Source organism: Pelophylax lessonae (genome assembly GCF_965119305.1).
Source record: "Pelophylax lessonae genome assembly, chromosome: 8".
Classification (NCBI taxonomy): Eukaryota; Metazoa; Chordata; class Amphibia; order Anura; family Ranidae; genus Pelophylax; species Pelophylax lessonae.
The window spans coordinates 9,872,851-9,886,704 of NC_138775.1; the positions used below are offsets into that span (position 1 = coordinate 9,872,851).

Here is a 13,854-nt window from a genome sequence, read left to right on the forward strand (position 1 = left end):
ACCACGTCTAGATGCCAAAATGCATTGAGTTGCTGTCATGTGATTGGCTGATTAGCAATCAATTGAACAGGTGTACCTAATAAAGTGGCCGGTTAGTGTATAGTTTTATTAAAGGGCATCAGGCGTTCATAATCATCTACAAGGCACAGAAGGCAAGTTTCATTATTCTATCCCCCCCAAATAATATTTTGTTTACTATCTGCAATGTTTTGCTTATATTTGAAAACCGTGTCAGTTTTTGTCTTATAATATGATCTTTGTAATACAAATAATTTTTTCAATAAAAGTTTGTAAAGTTTCATTATTCTGGGCTGTAATGTTTATTTTCTTCCAGCAGGGGGTGCAAGTGCACTACATTGTGAATCGTGACACTGAAGTTCTCAGGGATTGTACAGGTATATTGCTTTGTGCAGTGGTGTGCAGTCATATTGGAACAGGGAGGGGCCATCCCCAAACTCCTCCCACAAAGTTGGGAGCATGAAATTGTCCAAAATGTCTTGGTATATTGACCCCCTTAAGAGTTCCTTCACTGGAACTAAGGGGCCAAACCCAACCCCTGAAAAACAACCCCCACACCATAATCCCCCCCCCCCCCCACATTTTAATATTTTTTTATTGGGAATGTTCTATAGCAGAAAGTGAAAAATGTTTTTTTTTTTTTCAGAATTGTCGCTCTTTTTGTTTGTTTAGGCTACGTTTCCACTAATGGGACTACAAATTTGCGTGATTTCAAGCGCGACTTTGTAGCACGACTTGTTATATCTGTATGACTTCAAGTCGCAACAACTTCAAAGTAGTCCCTGCCCTACCTTGGGGCAATTTTAATGCGTTTTGAGGTCCATAGACATAGCTTCAAGTCCAGTTAAAATCGCACGACTTTTAGGTCGCACAAGGCTGGCTAGGTTTCCACTAATGTGCCTACAAAGTCGCGCAACTTTTTTGCGGCTGCTTCTGGGGACTTCAGTGCAACTACCTTCTATGAGGGACAAGTTTCACTGAAGTCGTCCAAAAGTAGTGCAAAAAAGCTTTTATCAAGTCGCAAACAAAGTCGCACTTGAAATCGCTCGACTTTGTAGGCGCATTAGTGGAAACATAGCCTTGTGCGACCTAAAAGTTGGGCGATTTTGACCGGACTTGAAGCAATGTCTATGGACCTCAGAACGCATTAAAATCGCCCCATAGTAGGGCAGGGACTACTTTGAAGTCGTACAGATATGAGCGGTTGCAAATTATGGAGTACAACTTGTCATGCGACTTTGCAGTCCCAAATCGCAGGACAAGTCGCACATGCGTTAAAGGGGCCTTAACCCACTTCAGGACCGGAAGATTCCCCCCCCCCCCCTTAATGACTTGTCATGCGACTTGACATGTGTCAAGATGCACAACAAGTCACACTAGTGGAAACAGGGCCTTATAGCACAAAATATAAAAACTGCAGAGGCGATCAAATACCACCAAGAGAAAGCTCTATTTGTGGGGGGAAAAAAAGGACATCGATTTTATTTGGGTATGACCGCGCAGTTAAAATAACGCAGTGCTGAATCGCAGAAAGTCATTAAGGGGGGAAAATCTTCCGGTCCTGAAGTGGGTTAAGGCCCCTTTAACGCTTGTGCGACTTGTCCTGCCATTTGGGACTGCAAAGTCGCATGACAAGTCGTACTCCAGGATTTCCAACCGTTCATATCTGTACGACTTCAAAGTAGTCCCTGCCCTACTTTGGGGGCGATTTTAATGCGTTTTGAGGTCCATAGACATAGGCATTGCTTCAAGTCGGGTCAAAATCGCATGACTTTTAGGTCGCACAAGGCTATGTTTCCACTAATGCGCCTACAAAGGCGTGCGATTTCAAGCATGACTTTGTAGTGCGACCTTGTTTGCGACTACTTCTGGGGACTTCAGTGCGACTACATTCTATGAGGGACAAGTTGCACTGAAGTCGTCCAAAAGTAATGCAAAAACCTTTTTATCAAGTCACTGCGTCTTGAGTCGCAGCAGTTAGAACGGTCCTAATTGAAATGAATAGGTTTTGACTTGTCATGCGACTTGACATGTGTCAAGACGCACAACAAGTCGCAGTAGTGGAAACGGGGCCTAAGTGCGGAAGGGGCCTAACTTGAAAACAACATGTGTCAGTGGTTAACCTCTTTACCTCCGCTCACATTGCTGCTACTGCAGCAATGTGGCTCGTTATCGTCCAGCGACGTAGACCTACATCGCTGGACTCCGCCCCTTGTGGGCGGCGCGCACGCGCCGCCGGAGGCTCGCTCCCGCTATTTTCAGTCACAGCGAGAGTCGGGCCAGGGGAGGAGCGACGGCGATTGCTGCCGCTCTTCCCCGATCGCCGGGGAATCGAGTGTGGAGATCCGCCTGCTTGTGTAAACAGAGCGGGTGGATCTCCTAAGTGACAGGCAGGGACAGATTTCAGGGTTCAGCATAGCTCAACCTGCGATCTGTCCCTGTGTCACACAGTCACCTCCCCCCACACACGTCAGTAAGCACCAGGCATACATTAACCCCTTGATCACCAATAAAAACTAACCCCTTCCCTGCCAGTGTAATTTTTACAGTAACAGTGCATATGTATAGCACTGATTACTGCAGTAATGTCACTGGTACCCCCAAAAGCGTCAATGTCAGTCAAGGGTCCGATCTGTCCGCCGCAATGTCGCAGTCCCGCAAAAAAATCGCAGATCGCCGCCATTACACATTAAAAAAAAAACACCAGAAATGACAGAAATCTTTCCCTTAGTTAGTAAACGCAATAACTTTTGCGCAAACCAATCAAAATACGCTTATTCTGATTTTTTTTTACCAAACATAGGTAGCAGAAAACAAATTGGCCAAAAATTTAAAAAAATTTAGATTTTTACATTTTTTGGGGGGGAATTTCATATAAAAAATGTGAAAAATATTGTTATTTTTTCAAAATAAACGCTCTTTTTTTTGTTTATAGCGCAAAAATTAAAAATCGCACAGGTGATCAAATACCACCAAAAGAAAGCTCTGTTTGTGGGAAAAAAAAGACATAAATTTTGTTTGGGTACAGCGTCGCACGACCACGTAATTGTCAGTTAAAGTCACACAGCTCCGAATCGCAAAAAGTGGCCTGGACGTAAGACAGCAAAATCCTCCGGTGGTAAAGTGGTTAAAGTTTATGTGCGCGGAAAGGCGGGGGTCCCAATACTATTGGTAATATATTGTATCAATAATGTATCTTTCCATCTCCCAATGTCTCTAATGATCTCTTAGGCCCCGTTCATACTGGGGCCATCCGACTTCCCCAGGCGACCTCTGAGGTCGCGGTGCGAGCAGCGAGCCGCGACCTCGGAGCGGCCGGCACGGACTTCATAACATTGAAGTCTATGACGGTCGCCTCCGGGTCGCCCCAAAGAAGCTCCGGACCCTTTTTCGAAGTCGGAGCGACTTGTGTCGCTCCTATTAGAACGGGTCCGCAGCTTCCTTATGGAAGGCGACCTACGGCGACCTGTGAGGCGACCAGGTCGCCTCACAGGTCGCCCCAGTGTGAACGGGGACTTATGATAATGTTGATCTGTAGTAAACAATGATTGATGTTATATTTATTTGTTTATTTTTGCTTTGTTTTTCCAGGTAGCTGCGCTGTATTCCCTAATTGTCGGGATCTCTTATATAATCCGGATGTTTATTTATAGAATCCATAATGATCATTTAGGATTTCTGGGTCATTGAGGCTTCCTATACTTGTGTGTCCTGACACAACGCTGGCAGGGAGTGTCCCCAAACATTGTGTCACAATCCTTGGACCCGTGTGATGATGAGACGTGATGCAACTGCGCTGTCCTTTCCCTCGCTTCTGACTCACACATCTCGTATCCCCGGATATTAACCACTTCAGCCCCGGAGGATTTGGCTGCTCTAAGACCAGGGCCTATTTTGCGATTCGGCACTGCGTGATTTTAACGGACAATTGCGCGGTCGTGAGATGCTTTACCCAAATAAAATTGACGTCCTTTTTTTTCCTACAAACAGAGCTTTCTTTTGGTGCGATTTTTACTTTTTGCGCTATAAACAAAAAAAGAGCGTAAATTCTGAAAAAATAACAATATTTTTCAAATATTTTTATATGAAATTCTCAAAAAAAAAAAGTAAAAATCAAAATTTTCTAACATTTTAGGCCAATTTGTTTTCTGCTACATATTTTTGGTAAAAAAAAAAATCGCAATAAGTGCAAAAAGTTATTGCGTTTACTAACTACTGGAAAGATTTATGTCATTTTTATTTTTAACTAATAATGGCGGCGATCTGCGTTTTTTTTTTTTTTTTTTTTTTGGGGGTACCAGTGACATTACTACAGTAATCAGTGCTATAAATATGCCCTGTTACTGTAAAAATGACACTGGCAGGGAACTTATTAGAGATCCAGGGGTTAAGTGTGTGTCCCTAGGGGCGTGCTTCTAACTGTCAAGGGGCGTGGCTTGTGATGTAACCACAGAGACATACGATCCTACATAGCAGGATCGTGTAGTCTCTGCAGTTACACCAGGGAGAATGACAGGGGGCTTTGTTTACATCAGCCGCCTGCCTTTCTCCCTCTCCAGCGTGAGATCGCGAGTGGCCGGCGGACATCGGAGCCGCCAGTCACACGTGCGGGGATGTCAGAGAACGAGCGGGGGCGGGAGCGCGCCTCCGGCGGCGCGTGCTCGCCCCCTATTGGCTCGTGGGCGAGTGACGTACTGGTACGTCACTTTGCCCAGGAGGGGCTGACCGCCGCAGTACGGCAAGTGGTTAATGTGTGAAATGGGGGGCGGACAGCTTCAACCGCCAGTGCCATCAGAGGAGCAATATACGCCGGCATCTGAGGGGTTACAGCGGCATGCTCCGTCCTGTTAGGGCCACACATGGGGGGCCCCTGGCCGTCACCTGTTCACCGAAAACTCTTATTTACATCTGGAAAGATTTGTGAACAGCATAGGTGTGTGCAGCCTATATTACATTAGGGTGTGCACCCCAAAAATTCAAACACACATGCCTTTCTCTGCAGCCTCAGCTGCACTGGACAGTGAATGAATGGGAAGTGCTCTGTGCTGAGCGGCTTCCTGTTCATTCACACAATGAAGCATAGTAAATACAGTTACTAAGCTTCAGTCATGAATGGACACAGTGAGCGAGTGTGTTTAATTAGAACAGGAAAATTACAGATTTACTAAACCCTTCTCCCGCTCCCCATTCTGAAACATTCCTTGCAGCAGTCAGGGGAGAGGAGAGGAGCAGAAGCACAGCAAGGGGGGGGGGGGGGGTAGGGGGAATCGGCACAGGCACACCCCCAGCGCATGCCTATTTTTTTGTGAGGTTTTTTGAGTCTCGTCCAAATTTCACAGGCGCATGCTGGGTAATAGGCACACAGAAAATGCTTTTGGAAACGCATCAAAAAACGCAGCTGGAAAAAATAAATTATATATATATATATATATATATATATATATATATATATATATATATATATAATGTGTGTGTGTGTGTATATATATATATATAATGTGTGTGTGTGTGTATGTATATATATATAATGTGTGTGTGTGTGTGTGTGTGTATGTGTATATATATAATGTGTGTGTGTGTATGTGTATATATATAATGTGTGTGTGTGTATTTATATATATATATATAATGTGTGTGTGTGTGTATTTATATATATATATATAATGTGTGTGTGTATGTGTATATATATATATATAATGTGTGTGTGTGTATTTATATATATATATATAATGTGTGTGTGTGTGTATGTGTATATATATATATATATATATATATATATATAATGTGTGTGTGTGTGTATTTATATATATATATATAATGTGTGTGTGTGTGTGTGTGTGTATGTGTATATATATATATATAATGTGTGTGTGTGTGTGAGTGTGTGTGTATATATATATATATATATATATATATAATGTGTGTGTGTGTGTATGTGTATATATATATTTATATATATATATATATTATTTTTTTTTAATTTTTTGGTCATGTAGAAAATCGTGCGGACTGGGGATCACATTTACGGAGAGAAGAAATCCGTCGCATCGTTTCACGTTTCGCCGCGGACGCTCTACAAGGATCACTTTGTTACATAACAAACATTTCTTCATCTCGTGTCGCTGGTAACATTTTATTGGCTCTCTCTGTAAAAAGAATGTAGCACCTGCGTTGTGTTTTTGGTGTGTTTTTTTTTTTAGTCACATGTCCACATTTCACCGGTGCATGCTGGGTAATAGGCACCCAGAAAACGCGGCTAAAATGTATATGTGTTTTTGATGTTTTTGTTTTTTTTAGCCGAACAGTTGGAAAGCATCTGAAGAAAAAAAAAAAAGAGCAAAAAAAACGCACTGGAACACTTTAAAAATGCATAAAAAACGCACTGGGATGCATTAAAAATGCACAGACGCATGTGCAACGCAGAAATTGCGTTATGAACCAATCCTCAGTGCACATCAACGCAGCACATTGGCGCAAACTGAAGCGATGGAACATATCGCCTTGTCTGTGGATTGGGACTGCATTGGGCCACCAGATCCGATACGTTGTTGTTTTTGGGTTTGGATACATTGTATTCCTTTGTTACATTTTATGAGTATTTTTTTTTTTTTTTTGTCATTTAGAAAATCAGGCGGATGGAAGAACGCAGGCGAGGTGATGAGATCACATTTAGGCTTCGTTCACACATTGGCGTCCCGAATCACGTCAAATCGCGGGACACCCGCACGATTCCCGTCACTTCCAATGGCACCTAAAATGCGGCACGATTTTGCTGCGATTATCGTCTGACGAGTCGCGGTAAAATCACGGTTAGGATACATTTTATTCCTTTTTTTTTTGTCCTGTAGAAAATCAGGCGGATGGAAGAAGAACGCAGATGAGGCGACTGGGGATCACATTTACGGAGAGAGAAGAAATCCGTCGCATCGTTTCACGTTTCGCCGCGGACGCTCTACAAGGATCACTTTGTTACATAACATAAACATTGTTATATCTCGTGTCGCTGGTAACATTTTATTGGCTCTCTCTGTAAAAGAAATGTAGCACCTGCGTTGTGTTTTTGGTGCATTTTTTAGTCACATGTCCAAATTTCACCGGTGCATGCTGGGTAATGGGCACCCAGAAGACTCTTTCGGAAAAGCATCAAAAATGCGGCTAAAATGTATATGTGTTTTTGATGCTTTTTTTTTTTTTTTTGTAGCCGAGCAGTTGGAAAGCATCTGAAGAAAAAAAAGAGCAAAAAACGCACTGGAACGCTTTAAAAATGTATAAAAAACACACTGGGATGCATTAAAGACGCATGCGCAACGCAAAAATTGCGTTATGAACCAATCCTCGGTGCACATCAACGCAGCACATTGGTGCAAACTGAAACGATGGGAGATATTGCCTTGTCTGTGGATTATGACCGCATTGGGCCACCAGATCCGATACGCTGTTGTTTTTGGGTTTGGATACATTATATTCCTTTGTTACATTTTATGAGTATTTTTTTTTTTGTCATTTAGATCAGGCGGATGGAAGAACGCAGACGAGGTGACGGGATCACATTTAGGCTCCGTTCACACATTGGCGTTTCCCGAATCACGTCAAATCGCTGAACACCCGCACGATTCCCGTCACTTCCAATGGCGCCACGATTTTGCCGCGATTATCGTCTGACGAGTCGCAGTAAAATATCGGTTAGGATACATTGTATTCCTTTTGTCACATTTTTTTTATTTTGTCCTGTAGAAAATCAGGCAGATGGAAGAAGAACGCAGACGAGGCGACTGGGGATCACATTTACGGAGAGAGAAGAAATCCGTCGCATTGTTTCACGTTTCGCGGCGGACGCTTTACAATGATCACTTTGTTACATTGTTTCATCTCGTGTCGCTGGTAACATTTTATCGGCTCTCTCTGTAAAAAATGTAGAGCAAGAAAAGAAGGCGAGGAGGAGGAGGGCGGCGGAGAAGGAGTTAAAGAGAAGGCTGTTCCTCGGCCTATGGCGTCCCCGCCCCCCTCCCCCTCCCTCTGAGACGATCCACTGTGGAAAGCTGGTGTCACCGTCACCTGGACTTCAGCCTAGGAGCTGTTGCCATGAGGCTGGTGGCCGCCGCCGTTGAGCCTTGAAGGGGAGGAGGGTGGGGGGGCGCCGCCATGGAGGAGGAGAATGCCAACGTGCCGGAGCCGGCCAGCGAGTGCCCGCCGACGCAGCCCTTGAAGTTCGATATAAAACGCCATGCCATCACCGATGACTACAAGGTGTCCAAGCAGGTGCTGGGCCTGGGCATCAACGGCAAAGTGCTGGAGTGTTACCGCAGGGACAGCGGGCTGAAGTGCGCCCTGAAGGTGAGACGTGCGGCAGAATAATAGACGCCGATGAATGGCGGAGGGTTCACAGTGATGGGGGGGGGTTGGGTATTCAAACTGCCAGGACAGTGGTGGGCACACAGGGGGCACAGGTATCTGCCCAAGTCTATGAGGTCACAGGGCAGCCGGGCTCGGGGTGCCAACCCAACCACCTGAGGATCTGCTCAGTCATGTGACCTCTTGTAGTGGTGGATCCCTTCAGGTGTTGGGGAACTACAGAGCCCAGCATGCTTTGTCAGCTCTTATAGTGTGTCTTGAAGCGATCGCTTTGGATAGAACAGGGAATGTTTTGTTGTCTGTTTCCCTTTAAGAAGATTCACCTTCACCTCCTGTCCCAGGAAGTGTGAGTAGTCCCATCCCGTCTTAGATAGGTGTCCCCATTAGAAGATTTCCCCCTGTTCCTGTTCCAGGGACAACTGGAAAATTTTAGATTTCCCATCACTTCCTGTCCCAGTGACACCAGGACCAATAGAGGGTTAAATGTTTTGTCTGTGTCCCTTTAAGGAGATTCACCTTCAACTCCTGTCCCAGGAAGTAAGAGTAGTCCCATCCCCATCCCGTCTTAGATAGGTGTCCCTATTAAAAGATTTCCCTCTTTTCCTGTTCCGGAGACAACTGGAGACATTCAGATTTTCCATCACTTCCTGTCCCGGTGACACCAGGACCAGGGTTAAATGTTTTGTTGTCTTTGTCCCTATAAGGAGATTCACCTTCAACTCCTGTCCCAGGAAGTAAGAGTAGACCCACCTCCATCCTGTCTTAGATAGATGTCCCCAATAGAAGATTTCCCCCTGTTCCTGTTCCAGATGAAAACTGGAGAATTTCAGATTTCCCATCTCTTCCTGTCCCGGTGACACCAGGACCGATGTCCCTTTATGGAGATTCACCTTCACCTCCTGTCCCAGGAAGTAAGAGTAGTCCCATCCCCTCTTAGATAGGTGTCCCCATTAGAAGATTTCCCTCTTTTCCTGTTCCGGAGACAACTGGAGACATTCAGATTTTCCATCACTTCCTGTCCCGGTGACACCAGGACCAGGGTTAAATGTTTTGTTGTCTGTGTCCCTTTAAGGAGATTCACCTTCACCTCCTGTCCCAGGAAGTGAGAGGAATCCTATCCTGTCTTAGATAGGTGTCCCCATTTAGAATATTTCCCCTGTTCCTGTTCCAGGTGAAAACTGGAAAATTTCAGATTTCCCATCTCACTTCCTGTCCTGGTGACTCCACGATCAATAGAGGGTTAAATATGTTGTTGTCTGTGTCCCTTTAAGGAGATTCACCTTCACCTCCTGTCCCAGGAAGTAAGAGTAGTCCCATCCTCCCATCCCCATCCCGTCTTAGATAGGTGTCCCCATTGGAACTGTAACATTTCAGATTTCCCATCACTTCCTGTCCTGGTGACACCAGGAACAATAGAGGGTTAAATGTTTTGTTTGTGTCTCTTTAAGGAGATTCCCCTTCACCTCCTGTCCCAGGGAAGTGAGAGGAATCCCCATTCCGTCTTAGATAGGTGTCCCCATTAGAAGATTTCCCCCTGTTCCAATTCCGGTGAAGACTGGAAAATTTTGGATTTCTCATCACTTCCTGTCCTGGTGACACCAGGAACAATAGAGGGTTAAATGTTTTGTTTGTGTCTCTTTAAGGAGATTCACCCTTCACCTCCTGTCCCAGGAAGTGGGAGTAGTTCTATCCCCATCCCGTCTTAGATAGGTGTCCCCATTAGAAGATTTTCCCCTGTTCCAGTTTTGGTGACGACTGGAAAATTTTGGATTTCTCATCACTTCCTGTCCCGGTGACACCAGGACCGATAGAGGGTTGAATGTCCTCATTGGGGACACTGATAACAGTACGTTTAACCCCTCTGCGCTTTATCCAAAAACTCAAAATGTTTTAACTATAAAGATCCAATCAAAATTGTTCTTTATTTACCATATTACCATAGTAACAGAATGAATCTGTGAGTGGGAAGGTCCCTGTGATGAACTACAAATCCCAGCGCCTCCAGGGACTAAATCATAATAAATATCGCCATTACCGAGTAATCGGCTGTGTAAATTTCAGCTATTCTGATTATCGCTCAATATGATTCTGTAAGTGGGAAGGTCCACATGATGAACTACAAATCCCAGCACCCCCAGGGACTAAATCTAAACAGATATTGCCTTTGCCGAGTGATCAGCTGTGTAAACTTGAGCTGTTCTGTTAGACACCTTGTTTTGTATTTATTACTGTCAGTGTCCCCGCTGAGGAGAGTCACCCCTCTTTCCATTGAGAAATTATCAGAATCGGGGCCGGGGCAAGGGGTGGGCAGGAGGGACAGTTGCCCTGGGTGCAATGGTTTATTGCAGAGATGGGGGGGGGCGCCTTGACCCTAACCCTAAGGGAAAGGGGGCGCAGTTTGGCATCCTTGCCCTGGGCGCTGGATGACCTTCTCCCAGCACTGATCACAATATCTAAAATTTACACTGCCGATTACTTGGTAATGGCGATATCTGTCTAATTTAGTCCCTAGAGGTGCTGGAGTTTGTAGTTCATCAGGTGGACCTTCCCAATCACAGGTTCATATTGTGAAATAAGCAGAATAGCTGAAATTTACACAGCCGATTACTCGGTAATGGCAATATCTGTTTTAATTTAGTCCCTAGAGGTGCTGGAATTTGTAGTTCATCAGGTGGACCTTCCCAATCACACATTCATATTGTGAAATTAGCAGAATAGCTGAAATTTACACAGCCGATTACTCGGTAATGGTGATATCTGCTTTCATTTAGTCCCTGGAGATGCTGGAATTTGTAGTTCATCATATGGACCTTCCCAATCCCACATTCATATAGAGAAATGACCAGAATAGCTGAAATTTACACAGCTGATTACTCGGCAATGGTGATATCTGCTTTAATTTAGACCCTGGAGATGCTGGCATTTGTAGTTCGTCATATGGACCTTCCCAATCACAGAATTATATTGGGAAATTAGCAGAAAAGCTGAGATTTACACAGCTGATTACTTGGTAAAGATGATATCTGTTTTGATTCTGTCTCTGGAGATGCTGGCATTTGTAGTTCATCATCACAAAACTTCCCACACATAGAATCATACTGAAAAGTGACCAGAATAGCTGAGATTTACACAGCTGATTGCTCGGCAATGGTGATATCTGCTTTCATTCAGTCACTGGAGGTGCTGGAGTTTGTAGTTCATCATGTGGACCTTCGCACTCACTCATTCATATTGAGAAATGGCCAGAATAGCTGAAATTTACACTGCTAATACCTCGGTAAAGATGATATCTGTTTTTATTTAGTCCCTAGAGGTGCTGGATTTTGTAGTACATCACACAGAACTTCCCACTCATAGAATCCTACTGAAAAGTGACCAGAATAGCTGAGATTTACACAGCCGATTACTCAGCAGTGGTGATATCTGCTTTCATTTAGTCCCTGGAGATGCTGGAATTTGTAGTTCGTCAGGTGGACCTTCCCACTCACACATTCATATAGAGAAATGACCAGAATATCGGAAATTTTCACAGCCGATTACTCAGCAATGGTGATATCTGCTTTAATTTAGTCCCTGGAGGTGCTGGAATTTGTAGTTCATCATATGGACCTTCCCAATCACAGAATTATATTGGGAAATTAGCAGAATAGCTGAGATTTACACAGCTGATTACTTGGTAAAGATGATACCTGTTTTGATTCTGTCTCTGGAGATGCTGGCATTTGTAGTTCATCGTCGCAAAACTTCCCACACATAGAATCATACTGAAAAGTGACCAGAATAGCTGAGATTTACACAGCCGATTACTCGGCAATGGTGTTATCTGCTTTGATTTAATTGCTGAAAGTGCCGGAGTTTGTTGTTTGGCGTTATTTATATAAATATTTATATATATCTTACATACACACACACACACATATATATATATATATATATACAGTATCTCACAAAAGTAAGTACACCCTCACAGTTTTGTAAATATTTCATTCTATCTTTTCATGTGACAACACTGAAGAAGTCCCTGTTCACACCGGCGCGTATATCCGCTCGTAAAACGCTCATTTCTGAAGACTCAAAACGCCCAACAAGCAAAATCCCATTCATTTAAATGGCCCCCTGTTCACATATGAGCGTTTTGTCTCCAGAAGAAAAAAACGCCTGAAGCTCAAAGTACATGAGCTTCTTTTTTGGCTGATTACAGGCGTTTTTGTTAGTTGTCAATGCCTGCATCCAAACACCTGCAATAAACGCCTAAAAAAAAAACCCCCAAAAAAAACACCTTCAAGCCTGAAAAAACGCCTGTAAAAAGCCCAAAAGAACGCCTGAAAATGATACGCTCAGGTGTGAATGAAGCTGAAATGACACTTTGCTACAATGTAAAGTAGTGAGTGCACAGCTTGTATAAGACCCCATTCACACTAGCGCAACTTGTCAGGCGACGTGGTCGCCTGACAAGGCGCGGTGGGTCGCTCGCCATTGAATAGTACAGGACCCGTTCTAATAGGAGCGACACAAGTCGCTCCGACTTAGAAAAAGGGTCCTGTACTACTTTGGGGCGACCTGGAGGCGACTTGCATAGACTTCAATGATATGAAGTCCGTGCAAGTCGCGCCGAGGTCGCGGTGCACGCTGTGCACCGCGACTTCACAGGTCGCCCCACCAAGTCGTGTCGCCCCTGTTTGAACGGGGTCTTACAGTGTAAATTTGCTGTCCTCTCAAAATAACTCAACACACAGCCATTAATGTCTAAACCACTGGAAACAAAAGTGAGTACACCCCTCAGTGAAAATGTCCAAATTGGGCCCAAAGACTCAATATTTTGTGTGGCCACCATTATTTTCCAGCACTGCCTTAACCCTCTTGGGCATGGAGTTCACCAGAGCTTCACAGGTTGTCACTGGAGTCCTCTTCCCCTCCTCCATGATGACATCACAGAGCTGGTGGATGTTAGAGACCTTGCGCTCCTCCACCTTCTGTTTGAGGATGTCCCACAGATGTTCAATAGGGTTTAGGTCTGGAGACATGCTTGGCCAGTCCATCACCTTTACCCTCAGCTTCTTTAGCAAGGCAGTGGTCATCTTGGAGGTGTTTGGGGTCGTTATGTTGGAAAACTGCCCTGCCGCCCAGTCTCTGAAGGGAGGGGATCATGCTCTGCTTCAGTATGTCACAGTACATGTTGGCATTCATGGTTCCCTCAATGAACTGTAGCTCCCCAATGCCGGCAGCACTCCTACAGCCCCAGACCATGACACTCCCTCCACCATGCTTGACTGTAGGAAGACACACTTGTCTTTGTACTCCTCACCTGGTTGCCCCCACACACGCTTGACACCATCTGAACCAAATAAGTTTATCTTGATCTCATCAGACCACAGGAGATGGTTCCAGTAATCCATGTCCTTAGTCTGCTTGTCTTCAGCAAACTGTTTGCGGGCTTTCTTGTGCATCGTCTTTAGAAGAGGCTTCCTTCTGGGATGACAGCCA

The 13,854-nt window shown here is 44.5% G+C and overlaps 1 protein-coding gene across 1 annotated transcript in view; it reads left to right on the top strand.

Moving 5' to 3' along the window:
* The first annotated feature begins 8,022 nt into the window (after positions 1-8,022).
* The window catches only part of MAPKAPK3 (MAPK activated protein kinase 3), a 73,183-nt gene continuing 67,351 nt past the window's right edge, over positions 8,023-13,854 (top strand). Inside the window, exon 1 of the mRNA XM_082265834.1 lies at positions 8,023-8,352. Within this exon, the coding sequence (XP_082121960.1) occupies positions 8,161-8,352 (192 nt within the window). The 5' untranslated portion in view covers positions 8,023-8,160. The remainder of the gene's footprint in view (positions 8,353-13,854) is intronic.